This window comes from Notamacropus eugenii, chromosome 4, assembly GCF_028372415.1.
Source record: "Notamacropus eugenii isolate mMacEug1 chromosome 4, mMacEug1.pri_v2, whole genome shotgun sequence".
NCBI lineage: Eukaryota > Metazoa > Chordata > Mammalia > Diprotodontia > Macropodidae > Notamacropus > Notamacropus eugenii.
Window position 1 is genome coordinate 318,640,484 of NC_092875.1, and position 12,901 is coordinate 318,653,384.

The window sequence follows — 12,901 nt, forward strand, 5'->3', positions numbered from 1 at the left end:
AAGAGACACAAAAACGCACTGAAGAGAAGACTTCCTTAAAAAGCAGAATTGACAAAGTGGAAAAAGAGGTATAAAAATTCATTGAAGAAACGACTCCTTAAAAAGTAGAATTGGCCAAATGGAAAAGAAGGTACTCGCTGAAGGTAATTATTCCTTAAAAATTGGAATTCGGCAAGTGGAAGTTAATGACATCAGCAAACAACAAAAACAAAGTCAAAAGAATGAAAAAAATTGAAGAAAATGTGAATGATCTTATTAGAAAAGCAACTAACCTGAAAAAATAGATTGAGAGATAATTTAAGAATAAAAGTGATGATAAATAAAAAATTTTAAAGTGATGATTAATAAAAGAGCATAAACATCATATTTCAAAAAATTATCAAAGAAAACTGCCATGATATCCTTGAAAAAGAAAGTAAAATTGAAATTAAAAGAACCTACTGATTACTTCCTAAGAGAAATTCCAAAATGAAAACTCCCAGCAATATTTTATTATGTTATAGTCAAATTCCAAAGCTCTCAGGTCAAGGAGAAAATATTGCAAGAAGCCAGAAAAAAACAATTCAAATATCATGGAGCCCTCAGACAGGATAAAATAAGATTCAGAAGCTTCTACATTAAAGGATTGGGGGGTTGTGCTGTGATATTTCAGAGGGAATAGGATTTAGGATTATAATCAAGAATAACCTAACCAGCAAAACTGAGCATAATCCTTCAGGAGAAAACAATAGGTATTCAATGGATTAGAAGATTTTCAAACATTCCTGTTGAAAGAACCAGAGCTGAATAGAAAATTTAACTTTCAAATTCAAGACTCAAGAGAAGCATAACAAAGGTAAACCTGAACAAGAAATCATAAGGGATTCAATCAGGTTAGAATATTTCCATTCCTACATGGGAAGATGATACGTGTAACCCCTAAAAATTTCATTATTATTAGGACAGTAAGAAGGAACATATATAGACAGAGAGCACAGATGTGAGTTGACTATAATAGAATGATTTAAAAAAGAAAATTAAGAGGTGAGAAAGAAAAATGAACTGGGAGAAAGGGGAAGGAAGAGGTAGAATGGGTTAAATTATCTCATATAAACAAGATGCCTTTATTGTGGAGGCCATGATGGGGGAGGGACAATGTTTGAATCTTACTTTCATTAGAATTGTCTCAAAGAAAGTTTAACAAACACACTCAGTTGGCTAAAGAAATCTGTCTGGGCATATTGGAAGGTAGGAGAAGAGGGGAACAAAAGGAGGAGAGGGGCTGATAGAAGGGAGGATAAATTGGGGGAGTCAATGGTCAGAAGCCTAACAGACTTTTGCAGAGGAATAGGGTAAAAAGAGAGAGTAAAAGAGAGAATAAATGGGGGAGAGGCATGCATAGGATATGCACAGGATGAACTCACCCATAAAACAGAAATACATATCAGAGTGGATTAAAAGCCAGAATCTAACAATATATTATTTATAAGAAACACACTTGAAACAAAGATACATGCAGAATAAAACTAAAGGATTGGAGCAGAGTATATTATGCTTCATCCAAAGAAAAGGAGCAAGGATAGCAATCATGATCTCAGACAAAGGAAAAGCAAAAGTATATCTAATTGAAAGAGATAATGAGGGAAACTATATCTTCTAAAAGGCACCATAGACCATGAGGTAATATCAGTACTAAACATATATGTGCCAAATAATATAGAATCCAAATTCTTAAAGGAAAAGTTAAATGAATTTCTGGAGGAAATATACATTAAAACTATATCTGTGGGGGACCTCAACTTTCCCTCTCAGAACTAGATAAATCTAACCAAAAACTAAACAAGAAGTTAGATGAATAGAATTTTAGAAAAGTTAGATATGATTTACTTCAGGACAAAACTGAATGGGAATAGAAAGGAGTATACCTTTTTCTCCACTGTACATGGCACCTTCACAAAAATTGACCATGTATTAGGACATGAAAACCTCACAAGCAGAAATATTAAATGCATCTTTTTCAGATCATAATGCAATAAAAATTACATTCAACAAAAGACCATGGAAATATAGATTAAAAGTAATTGGAAACTAAATAATCTAATCCTAAAGAATAAATAGGTTAAAGAATAAACATAGAAACAATCAATAATTTCATTAAAGGGAATGATAACAATGAGGTAACATACCAAAATTTGTGAAATACAACCAAAGCAGTACTTAAGGGAAAATTTATATCTCTAAATGTTTATACCAGTAAAATAGAGGAAGTGCAGATTATTGTGTTGGGCAGGCAACTTAAAAAACAACTACAAAAAGCACAAATTAAAAATCTTTAATTAAATACCATTGGAAATCCTGAAAATCAAATGAGAGATTAATAAAAATGAAAGAAAGGTAAACATTGAACTAATTTATAAAAAAAACTAGGAGATCATTTGTGAAAAAAATAATAAAAATATAAATTTTTGCATAATTTAACTAAACAAAAAGAGGAAAATCAAGTTACTAATATCAAAACTGAAAAAGATGAATGCCCCACCAATGAAGATGAAATTAATGCTCTTAGGTACTATTTTGCCCAATTATATGCCAAAAGAATTGGCAATCTAAGTAAAATAAATAAACATGTCCAAAAATATAAATTACCCAGATTAACAAAAGAGGAAGTACAATACTTAAATAATCTTATCTTAGAGAAATAAATTGAACAAGCCATAAATGAGCTCTTAGAGAAAAGAATCACCAGTACTAGATGGATTCATAAGTAAATTCCACCAGACATTGAGTAATTACTCCCTGTGCTTAGGGTCTTCCCCTCCCAATTTGATTTTTTGGTTATTTTTTTCTTTTATTAAAAGGGGCCATCCCTTGAGTAACTACTTGAAGAGGCCTGTCCATTGAATGGGTGTATCTCACTCAGAGTGAGAATCTGATAAGACCTGAGCCTAAAAGGGTCAAAGTCCCACATTGCATTCTGGGCCATCTTCAGTCATCCTTATGAATATGAGGCCACTGGAGTCAGATGACTCTGAAGGAGAAAGTAAGGCTGATGACATTACACAGCCCTTCCTCACATCAAAGTCAAGTGCAAGTCATGTCATCATTTTGATGTGATGGTCCTCTTTGAGAATGAAGGACAAACACAACAACAACAACAACAACAACAACAACAACCAGACATTTAAAGAAAAATTATTTCCAACACTACGTGAACTCTTTGGAAAAAAACAGGCAACAGTGGAGTCCTGCCAACCTCCTTGTATGACATAAATATGGTGCTGATACATAAACCAGGAAAAAGCAAAACCAGAAAAATAAAAGTACAGACCAATTTTCCTAGTGAATATTGATCCCAAAATTTTTCAATATAATACTAGCAAGGAGGGGTGGAGCCAAGATGGTGGAGTAGAAAGACACACATATGCAGGGTCTCCCCACACAGCCCATAAAATACCTGTAGAGAGGGACTCTCAACAAATTTTGGAGCAACAGAAGTGGAAAACAACAGAGTGGAGGAGATTTCCAGCCCAGGGTGACCTGAAAGGCCCACAGAAAACATGTGTTGCACTGGTGCAGAGCAGAGCCCAGCCCAACCTTGGCCACGTGGCCCAGCTTGTGAACAGCCCTCGGGGCAGAATCTCCAGTCTTGGAATCCTCAGTCCCAGCAGCAGCAGGATCTCAGATCCCTCAACCCACAGGTGCCAAAGGTCAGTGACGGGGTTTTTTCAGCTGGCCAGGAAGGGAGAAGGGCCTTCCATAGCTCTGGCCTTAGGCAGCTGCTGCAGAGGCCACGTTGGCAGGCCCAGCAGCCAGCATACATTATTGGAGCATAAAAACCCCTGGGGGCATTGAGGAGCTGAGTCTTGCCTCAGCCCTGTGTGGAGGCCCTAGGGAAGCTGGTCTGTATCTCACACTGAATGGCAGCCCTGCCCATCCATCTTATCTGAAAATCAGCCCCCAGTGCTGACTTGGCAGAACTGGAGACCAGGTGGCTGTGGAGAGGTAACTGCTAAGATTCTGGGCACAAAAATCTCTCTTCGCTCCCAGACCAGTGTATGAGCTTGATTGTGTCACTTTGGAGGAACTGAGATCTTACAGATTTCCAGAGTATACCCTACTCTTGACAAAGGACCCAAAAGTCAAGTAACTGGAAAAATGCCCAAAAAGGGAAAAAAAAATTAGACTATAGAAGGCTACTTTCTTGGTGAACAGATATCTTCTCCCACCCTTTCAGATGAGGAAGAACAATGCTTACCATCAGGGAAAGACATAAAAATCAAGCTTCTGTATCCCAAATATCCAAAATAAATATTCAATGGGCTCAGGCCATGGAAGGGCTAAAAAGGATTTTCAAAATCAGGTAAGAGAGGTGGAGGAAAAATTGGGAAGAGAAATGGGAGAGATGCAAGAAAAGCATGAAAAGCAGGTCAACACCTTGCTAAAGGAGACCCAAAAAAATGCTGAAGAAAATAACACCTTGAAAAATAGGCTAACTCAATTGGCAAAAGAGGTTCAAAAAGCCAATGAAGAGAAGAATGCTTTAAAAAGCAGAATTAGCCAAATGGAAAAGGAGGTTCAAAAGCTCACTGAAGAAAACAGTTCTTTCAAAATTAGAATAGAACAAATGGAGGCTAATGACTTTATGAGAAACCAAGAAATCACAAAACAAAACCAAAAGAATGAAAAAAATGGAAGATAATGTGAAATATCTCATTGGAAAAACAACTGACCTGAAAAATAGATCCAGGAGAGACAATTTAAAAATTATGGGACTAGGGGCGGAGCCAAGATGGCGGAGTAGAAAGACGCACATACACATAGCTCTGAACCCACAACCCATAGAATGGCTACAGGGAAGTAACTCACGGCGAATTCCGCACCCAGAGGCCACGGAACATTGGAGCGAGGGAGATTTCTGTTCCAGAGAGACCTGCAAACCTCTCGCGGGGGGGTCCTTCGCGCTGCGGACTGGGCGCCGGGACTGGGAGCCAGGACTGGGAGCTGAGTGCAGCCCTGCCGCGGCCGCAGCACCGAGAGGAAAAGATCCGAGCAGGCTTCACAGACAGGATCTCCAGCGGCCACGCGGGTCCCTCCACCCACAGAGGGATCTGCAAACCTCTCGCAAAAGGTCCGTCGCGCTGCAGACACAAAGCCCAGCCCAGACCTGCTGCGGCCACGGCTGCGGCACCGAGAGAAACAGATCCGAGCAGGCTTCAGGGACGGGATCTCCAGCGGCCGCACAAGTCCCTCCACCCACAGGTGACAGGGGTGGGTGAGAGAGTCTCTTTGGCGGGTCGAGAGGGGAGTGGGGTGCCCCCATAATTCAGGCCCCCCCCGGGAGGTAGAAGCTGAGAGGCGGCTGCAGACAGGGGCTCCCCAAGCGGGCGGGAGCCTGAATCCATTGCGGAAGGTCTGTGCATAAACCCCCTGAGGGAACTGAGCCTGAGAGGCGGCCCTGCCCCGACCTCAGCAGTAGAACATAATCTCATACTGAATAGCAGCCCTGCCCCCGCCAAAAGCCCTGAGGCTGGAAGCAGCATTTGAATCTCAGACCACAAACGCTGACTGGGAGGACCAGGAGGCGAGGTGGGTGTGAGGAAAATATTCAGAGGTCAAGTCACTGGCTGGGAAAATGTCCAGAAAAGGGAAAAGAAATAAGACTATAGAAGGTTACTTTCTTGGCGAACAGGCATTTCCTCCCTTCCTTTCTGATGAGGAAGAACAATGCTTACCATCAGGCAAAGACACAGAAATCAAGGCTTCTGTGTCCCAGCCCACCCAATGGGCTCAGGCCATGGAAGAGCTCAAAAAGAATTTTGAAAATCAAGTTAGAGAGGTGGAGGAAAAGCTGGGAAGAGAAATGAGAGACATGAAGTCAAAGCATGAACAGCAGATCAGCTCCCTGCTAAGGGAGACCCAAAAAAATGTTGAAGAAATTAACACCTTGAAAACTAGCCTAACTCAATTGGCAAAAGAGGTTCAAAAAGCCAATGAGGAGAAGAATGCTTTCAAAAGCAGAATTAGCCAAATGGAAAAGGAGATTCAAAAGCTCACTGAAGAAAATAGTTCTTTCAAAATTAGAATGGCACAGATGGAGGCTAATGACTTTATGCAAAACCAAGAAATCACAGAACAAAGAGAGAAGAATGGAAAAATGGAAGATAATGTGAAATATCTCATTGGAAAAACAACAGACCTGGAAAATAGATCCAGGAGAGACAATTTAAAAATTATGGGACTACCTGAAAGCCATGATCAAAAGAAGAGCCTAGACATCATCTTTCATGAAATTATCAAGGAAAACTGCCCTGAGATTCTAGAACCAGAGGGCAAAATAAATATTCAAGGAATCCACAGAACACCGCCTGAAAGAGATCCAAAAAGAGAAACTCCTAGGAACATTGTGGTCAAATTCCAGAGTTCCCAGGTCAAGGAGAAAATACTGCAGGCAGCTAGAAAGAAACAATTCAAGTATTGTGGAAATACAATCAGGATAACACAAGCTCTAGCAGCCTCTACATTAAGGGATCGAAGGGCATGGAACAGTATATTCCAGAAGTCAAAGGAACTAGGACTAAAACCAAGAATCACCTACCCAGCAAAACTGACTATAATACTTCAGGGGAAAAAATGGTCTTTCAATGAAATAGAGGATTTTCAAGTATTCTTGATGAAAAGACCAGAGCTGAAAAGAAAATTTGACTTTCAAACACAAGAATGAAGAGAACCATGAAAAGGTGAACAGCAAAGTGAAGTCATAAGGGACTTACTAAAGCTGAACTGTTTACATTCCTACATGGAAAGACAATATTTGTAACTCTTGAAACATTTCAGTATCTGGGTACTGGGTGGGATTACACATGCACACACGCTCACATACATAGAGACAGAGTGCACAGAGTGAATTGAATAGGATGGGATCATATCTTTAAAACAAAATGAAATCAAGCAGTGAGAGAGAAATATATTGGGAAGAGAAAGGGAGAAATTGAATGGGGCAAATTATCTCTCATAAAAGAGGCAATCAAAAGACTCATTAGTGGAGGGATAAAGAGGGGAGGTGAGAGAAAAACATGAAGTCTACTCTCATCACATTCCACTAAAGAAAAGAATAAAGTGCACACTCATTTTGGTAGGAAAACCTATCTCACAATACAGGAAAGTGGGGGATAAGGGGACAAGCAGGGTGGGGGGGATGATAGAAGGGAGGGCATGAGGAGGAGAGTTCAATTCGAGGTCGACACTCATGGGGAGGGATAGGATCAAAAGAGAATAGAAGTAATGGGGGACAGGATAGGATGGAGGGAAATATAGTTAGTCCTATACAACACAACTATTATGGAAGTCATTTGCAAAACTACACAGATATGGCCTATATTGAATTGCTTGCCTTCCAAAGGGAAGGGGTGGGGAGGGAGGGAGGAAGAGAAGTTGGAACTCAAAGTGTTAGGATCAACTGTCGAGTAATGTTCTTGCCACTAGGAAATAAGAAAAACAGGTAAAGGGGTATAGAAAGCTATCTGCCCCTACAGGACAAAAGAGAAGATGGAGACAAGGGCAGAGAGGGATGATAGAAGAGAGAGCAGATTGGTCATAGGGGCAATTAGAATGCTTGGTGTTTGGGGGGGAGGGGAGAAAAGGGGAGAAAATTTGTAACCCAAAATTTTGTGAAAATGAATGTTAAAAGTTAAATAAATAAATTTAATAATAAAAATCAAAAAAAAAAAATTATGGGACTACCTGAAAGCCACGACCAAAAAAGAGCCTGGAAATCATCTTTCATGAAATTATCAAGGAAAATTGCCCTGATATTCTAGAACCTGGGGGCAAAATAAATATTGAAAGAATCCACTGATCACCTCCTGAAAGAGATCCAAAAAGAGAAACTCCTAGGAATATTGTGGCCAAATTCCAGAGTTCCCAGGTCAAGGAGAAACTATTGCAAGCAGCTAGAAAGAAACAATTCAAGTATTGTGGAAATACAATCAGGATAACACAAGATCTAGCAGCTTCTACATTAAGGGATCAAAGGGCATGGAATATGATATTCCAGAAGTCAAAAGAAACTAGGACTAAAACCAAGAATCACCTACCCAGCAAAACTGAGTATAATATTTCAAGGGAAAAAATGGTCTTTCAATGAAATAAAGGACTTTCAAGCATTCTTGATGAAAAGACCAGAGCTAAAAAGAAAATTTGACTTTCAAACATAAGAATCAAGAGGAGCATGAAAAGGTAAACAGCAAAGAGAAGTCATAAGGGACTTAGTAAAGTTGAACTATTTATATTCCTACAGGGAAAGACAATTATTTGTAACTCTTGAAACTTTTTTCAGTATCTGGGCAGTTGGTGGGATTACACACACACACACACACACACACACACACACACTGCACAGGGTGAATTGAATAGGATGGGATCATATCTTAAAATAATGAAATTAAGCAGTGAGAGAGAAATATATTGGGAGGAGAAAGGGAGAGATGGAATGGGGCAAATTATCTCTCATAAAAGAGGCAAGTAAAAGACTTTTCAGAGGAGGGAAAAAGGGGGGAGGTGAGAGAAAAATCATGAAGCTTACTCTCATCACATTCAACTAAAGGAAGGAATAAAATGCACACTCATTTTGGTATGAAAACCTATCTTACAATACAGGAAAGTGGGGGAGAAGGGGATAAGCAGGGTGGGGGGGACAATGGAAGGGAGGGCAGTGGGAGGAGGGAGCAATTTGAAGTCAACACTCATGGGGAGGGACAGGATCAAAAGAGAGAATGGAAGTAACGGGGGGCAGGATAGGATGGAGGGAAATATAGTTAGTCTTACATTACATGAGTATTATGGAAGGCATTTGCAAAACTACACAGATTTGGCCTATATTGAATTGCTTGCCTTCCCAAAGGTAATGGGTGGGGAGGGAGGGAGGAAGAGAAGTTAGAACTCAAAATTTTAGGAACAACTGTTGAGTATTGTTCTTGCATCTTAGGAAATAAGAAATACAGGTAATGGGGTATAGAAATTTATCTTGCCCTTCAGGACAAAAAAGAAGATGGGGATAAGGGAAGTAAGGGATGTTAGAAGGGAAGATAGATTGGTGATAGGGGTAATTAGAATGCTTGGAGTTTTGAGGTGGGGGGAGGGGAGAAATGGGGAGAAAATTTGCAACCGAAAAGTTTGTGGAAATGAATGTTGAAAACTTAAATAGATAAATTTAAATACAAAAAAATATAGTACTAGCAAGGAGATTGCAGCAATATATAGTGAAGGTCATAAACTATGACCATGTAGAATTGATTTATACCAGGAATGTGAGGCTAGTTCAATATTAGGAAAAATATCAACATAATTGACTGTATCAATAATAAAAATAACATGAGTAATATAAATATATCAATAGATACCGAAGCTTTTAAGAAAATACGACACTAATTCCTATTAAAAAAAACATTGGAAAGCGTAGGAATAAATGAAGCTTTCCTTAAAATGATAAGTAGTATCTATCTAAATCCATCAGCAAACATTATCCTCAATGGAGATGAGCTACAAGCCTTCCCAATAAGATCAGGGGTTATCACCACTACTATTCCGTGTTGTACTAAAAATACTAGCTATAGTAATAAGACAAGGAAAATAAATTGGAAGAATAAAAGTAGGCAATGACTATCACTTTGCAGATAATATGATAGTATATTTAAAGAACAATAAGAATCATTTAAAAAACTAGTTGAAATAACAATTTCAGCAGATCTGCAGGATATAAAATAAATCTATATAAATCTCAGCATTTCTATACATTAACAACAAAGTACGGCAGGAAGAGATTAAAAGAGAAATTTCATTTAAAATATGAAGACAATATAAAATACTTAGGTTCTACCTGCCACTAACCCAATAACTATATGAACAGAATTACAAGATACTTTTCACATAGAAATAAATCTAAATAACTGGAAAAATATTAATTACCCATGGTAGGCCTAGCTGATAAGTTGAAAACATACACACACACACACATAGAGTTCTACCTAAATTCTGTAGGATTCATGATTAAATATGCTAGCCACCTCTAGAGAAAGAAGTGATTATATCAGGATGCAGGTCAAAGCATACTTTAAATTTTTCTCTTTATTTTCCTTGGGTTTCTTTTTGTCTTTGTTTTCTTTTACAGCATGACTAATATGGAAATATGTTTTGCATGACTGTACATGTATAATCTGTATCAAATTGCTTGCCTTTTCAAGGAGAAGAAGGGAAAGAATTTGGAACTCAAAACTTTAAAAAACAAATGTTAAAAATAGTTTTTACATGTAATTGGAAAAATATTAGATAAAACTAAAAATGAATTGGGTGAATAGTGATAGTAATGAAAAGAAAATGTGTCAATGAAATATTTAAAATATACAGAAAAAAGCAGAAGAAAGTTCAGAAAAAAAGACAAGAAGGTACAGTTGGGGGCTATATTGATTTAAATTTAATATATACCTTAAAAAGCAAATACGTGATTTTAGTTCACAGTTCATGGGGAAAAAAATTAGACAGCAACTCAAAGGAATAGTCATTTTGGTAGCCTATTTGGTGCCTCAGTTTCCTCATGTGTAAAGTGGAGATAATAATAGCAACTACCTCATAAAACTGTTGTGAGTATTGAATAAGAAAATATTGTAAGTCACTTTGTAAAGCATTAAGTTTATAACTAGTGCAGTTTTAAACTATTGGGCCCTAAGGTATTAAGCTCAAATAGCTTAAAATTGTATTAAGATTTTGGCGATTTCCTATATGAATACTAGCTATTAAAATTTTGTTTGCTATCTTGGATATATAATTTGACCATGTAAACCAGACCTGCACAACATGTGAACTTCTTCAGGTGCAGATAAGTTAGACTAGGAACAGACTGACCAGGGCTGGTTGCCACAGGTCATGTGACAAACAAGTAGCAACCCCATAATTTTCGTAGGGTGCCTGAAATCCTTTGGCGGGTCATATGTTGTACAGGCTTGATGTAAATGATAATGAACCTATTTCCAGGGTGTCAAAGAAATTAGGTCTTAGATAACATCAAGTGTTAGAGATGGCTGGGAACTGAGATATTATTTTGTCCATTTTCGGTTTTTTGGTGAGGAAATAGGATGACACCGAAGACAGTACTAATTGCATTCTCCTTCTTTAAGATTCACAAATAATTTGTGGAAAAACCATTAAAGGTTTTCACGATCAATTGAAGTTTTTAAAAAAATCAGTTTCTGAGGCTATTTTAATGCACACATACATATGTAGACATTGAAGTGGACAGACAGATGGATGGATGGATGGATAGACGTAGATATGAATTGTTTATCTCACACTTAGTTTGGATCTACATGACACATTGAAGAATTGGACTTTGAACTGACAAAGTTGTATGGGGTCTCTACAGCCCTGTGAATGGTATTAAGGACCAAATCTCTACTGCTTATACTAATTCCTTCATGAGTCACAAGGCAGCTGGGAGCCTGCTGTCATGTGCATGGATCCAGCTTCAATGTTTCTTATAACATTCCAGAGATGCTACTTAGCACTGAAGTTGGGATTCCGGACTGGTGGAATTAATGAACAGAGATGTCTTAGTCCCTATGCTACTTCTGTTCAGATGAAATATTGAATTCTGCCTTATTATGTTATTGTGAATAATACATGACTTTACCTCTTTCAGGCCATTGACGTCATCTGGTAGAACTATAAACATACTTATTTCACCATTGCCGTAATAAAGTTGAATGCCTTTGGCGTCTGGCTTTTCAATGTGAAATATTTGAAGATTGCATTTCATTGACATCATTTTCACTGGTTTTGTTGTTGTCTATTTAAAAAAACACATAAAATTTTTACTTCTATCGAAAAGAGATGCTAAGATCATTGAAATGATTGTCCCCAAATTCTTTAGTTCTTTATCACTTTTGTTTCACAAATGCCACTGTGCCGCCTGCTACACAGAAGTGAACTAGACATAACTTTTTCCCTGAGCTGATGCTCTAAAAGGGGAAAAGCATAGAAAATAAATGTGGATATGCTAGTCTCTGTGTGGCAGCTTCAACAAGGTACTGTGATCTGAAAACAAGATTTTATAAGATCAAGAGCTCTTAGTCCTAAATACAAACTATAAAGTTCTGTTGTTCAGTCATTTCAGTGATGTCTGATTCTTCATGATCCCTTTTAGAGTTTTCTTGGCAAAGATACTGGAGTAGTTTGTCATTTTATGGATGAGGAAACTGAGGCAAATAGGGTTAAATGACTTGCTCAGCGTCACACAGCTAGTAAGTATCTGAGGCTGGGTTCTGACTCTAAGACTGGGACTCTATCCTTTGTGCCACCTAGTTGCCCCTACAATGAACAGAATGAAGTAATTTCTATGTTGCAGAAGATAGATAGTGTAGTGAAGCAACAGCTATCCTCAGAGCCACGAAAATCTCCATCTAAATTCTGTCATTAATATTGGCTTATGAACCTGAGCAAGTCAGTGTTCTGTGACCTCTCAATGGGACACATTCTAAGACTTTAAGTGGCAGAGCAGGCTCCAATCTGTATTGTTAGAGGGAATTTTCTTATCCAGGAGTCCTCTATATCTGTGAAAATTATTGATTTGTTCATTATCCCAATTAGTGGAAACAGTTTTAATATTCATGAATATTGAAACTCAAAATAAGTGGGAGGCAGCTACTTATTTGTAGCTAACTACGAGTTAACTAGGGAAAGCTTCACAAAGATGGGGGATTTCCAGCACCCTGTGCCTGATAGAAAGAGAACTCCAAAGCTTCACTAAAAGGGAGTGTTTCAGACATTCTCTGACCTGTGGAAAAAAGGCATAGAACTGTGACTTGAATAGATTTAGGAAGATCTGAGTTCAAATGTCTCCTCAGACCCCTATTATCTACTCATTTAACCGATC

At 38.2% G+C, this 12,901-nt stretch overlaps 1 protein-coding gene across 1 annotated transcript in view; it reads right to left on the reverse strand.

The window, feature by feature from the left end:
* LOC140501434 (serpin B10-like) overlaps positions 1-12,901 on the reverse strand; it is a 34,644-nt gene that overhangs the window by 6,953 nt on the left and 14,790 nt on the right. Inside the window, exon 7 of the mRNA XM_072605026.1 lies at positions 11,660-11,815. Within this exon, the coding sequence (XP_072461127.1) occupies positions 11,660-11,815 (156 nt within the window). The remainder of the gene's footprint in view (positions 1-11,659; positions 11,816-12,901) is intronic.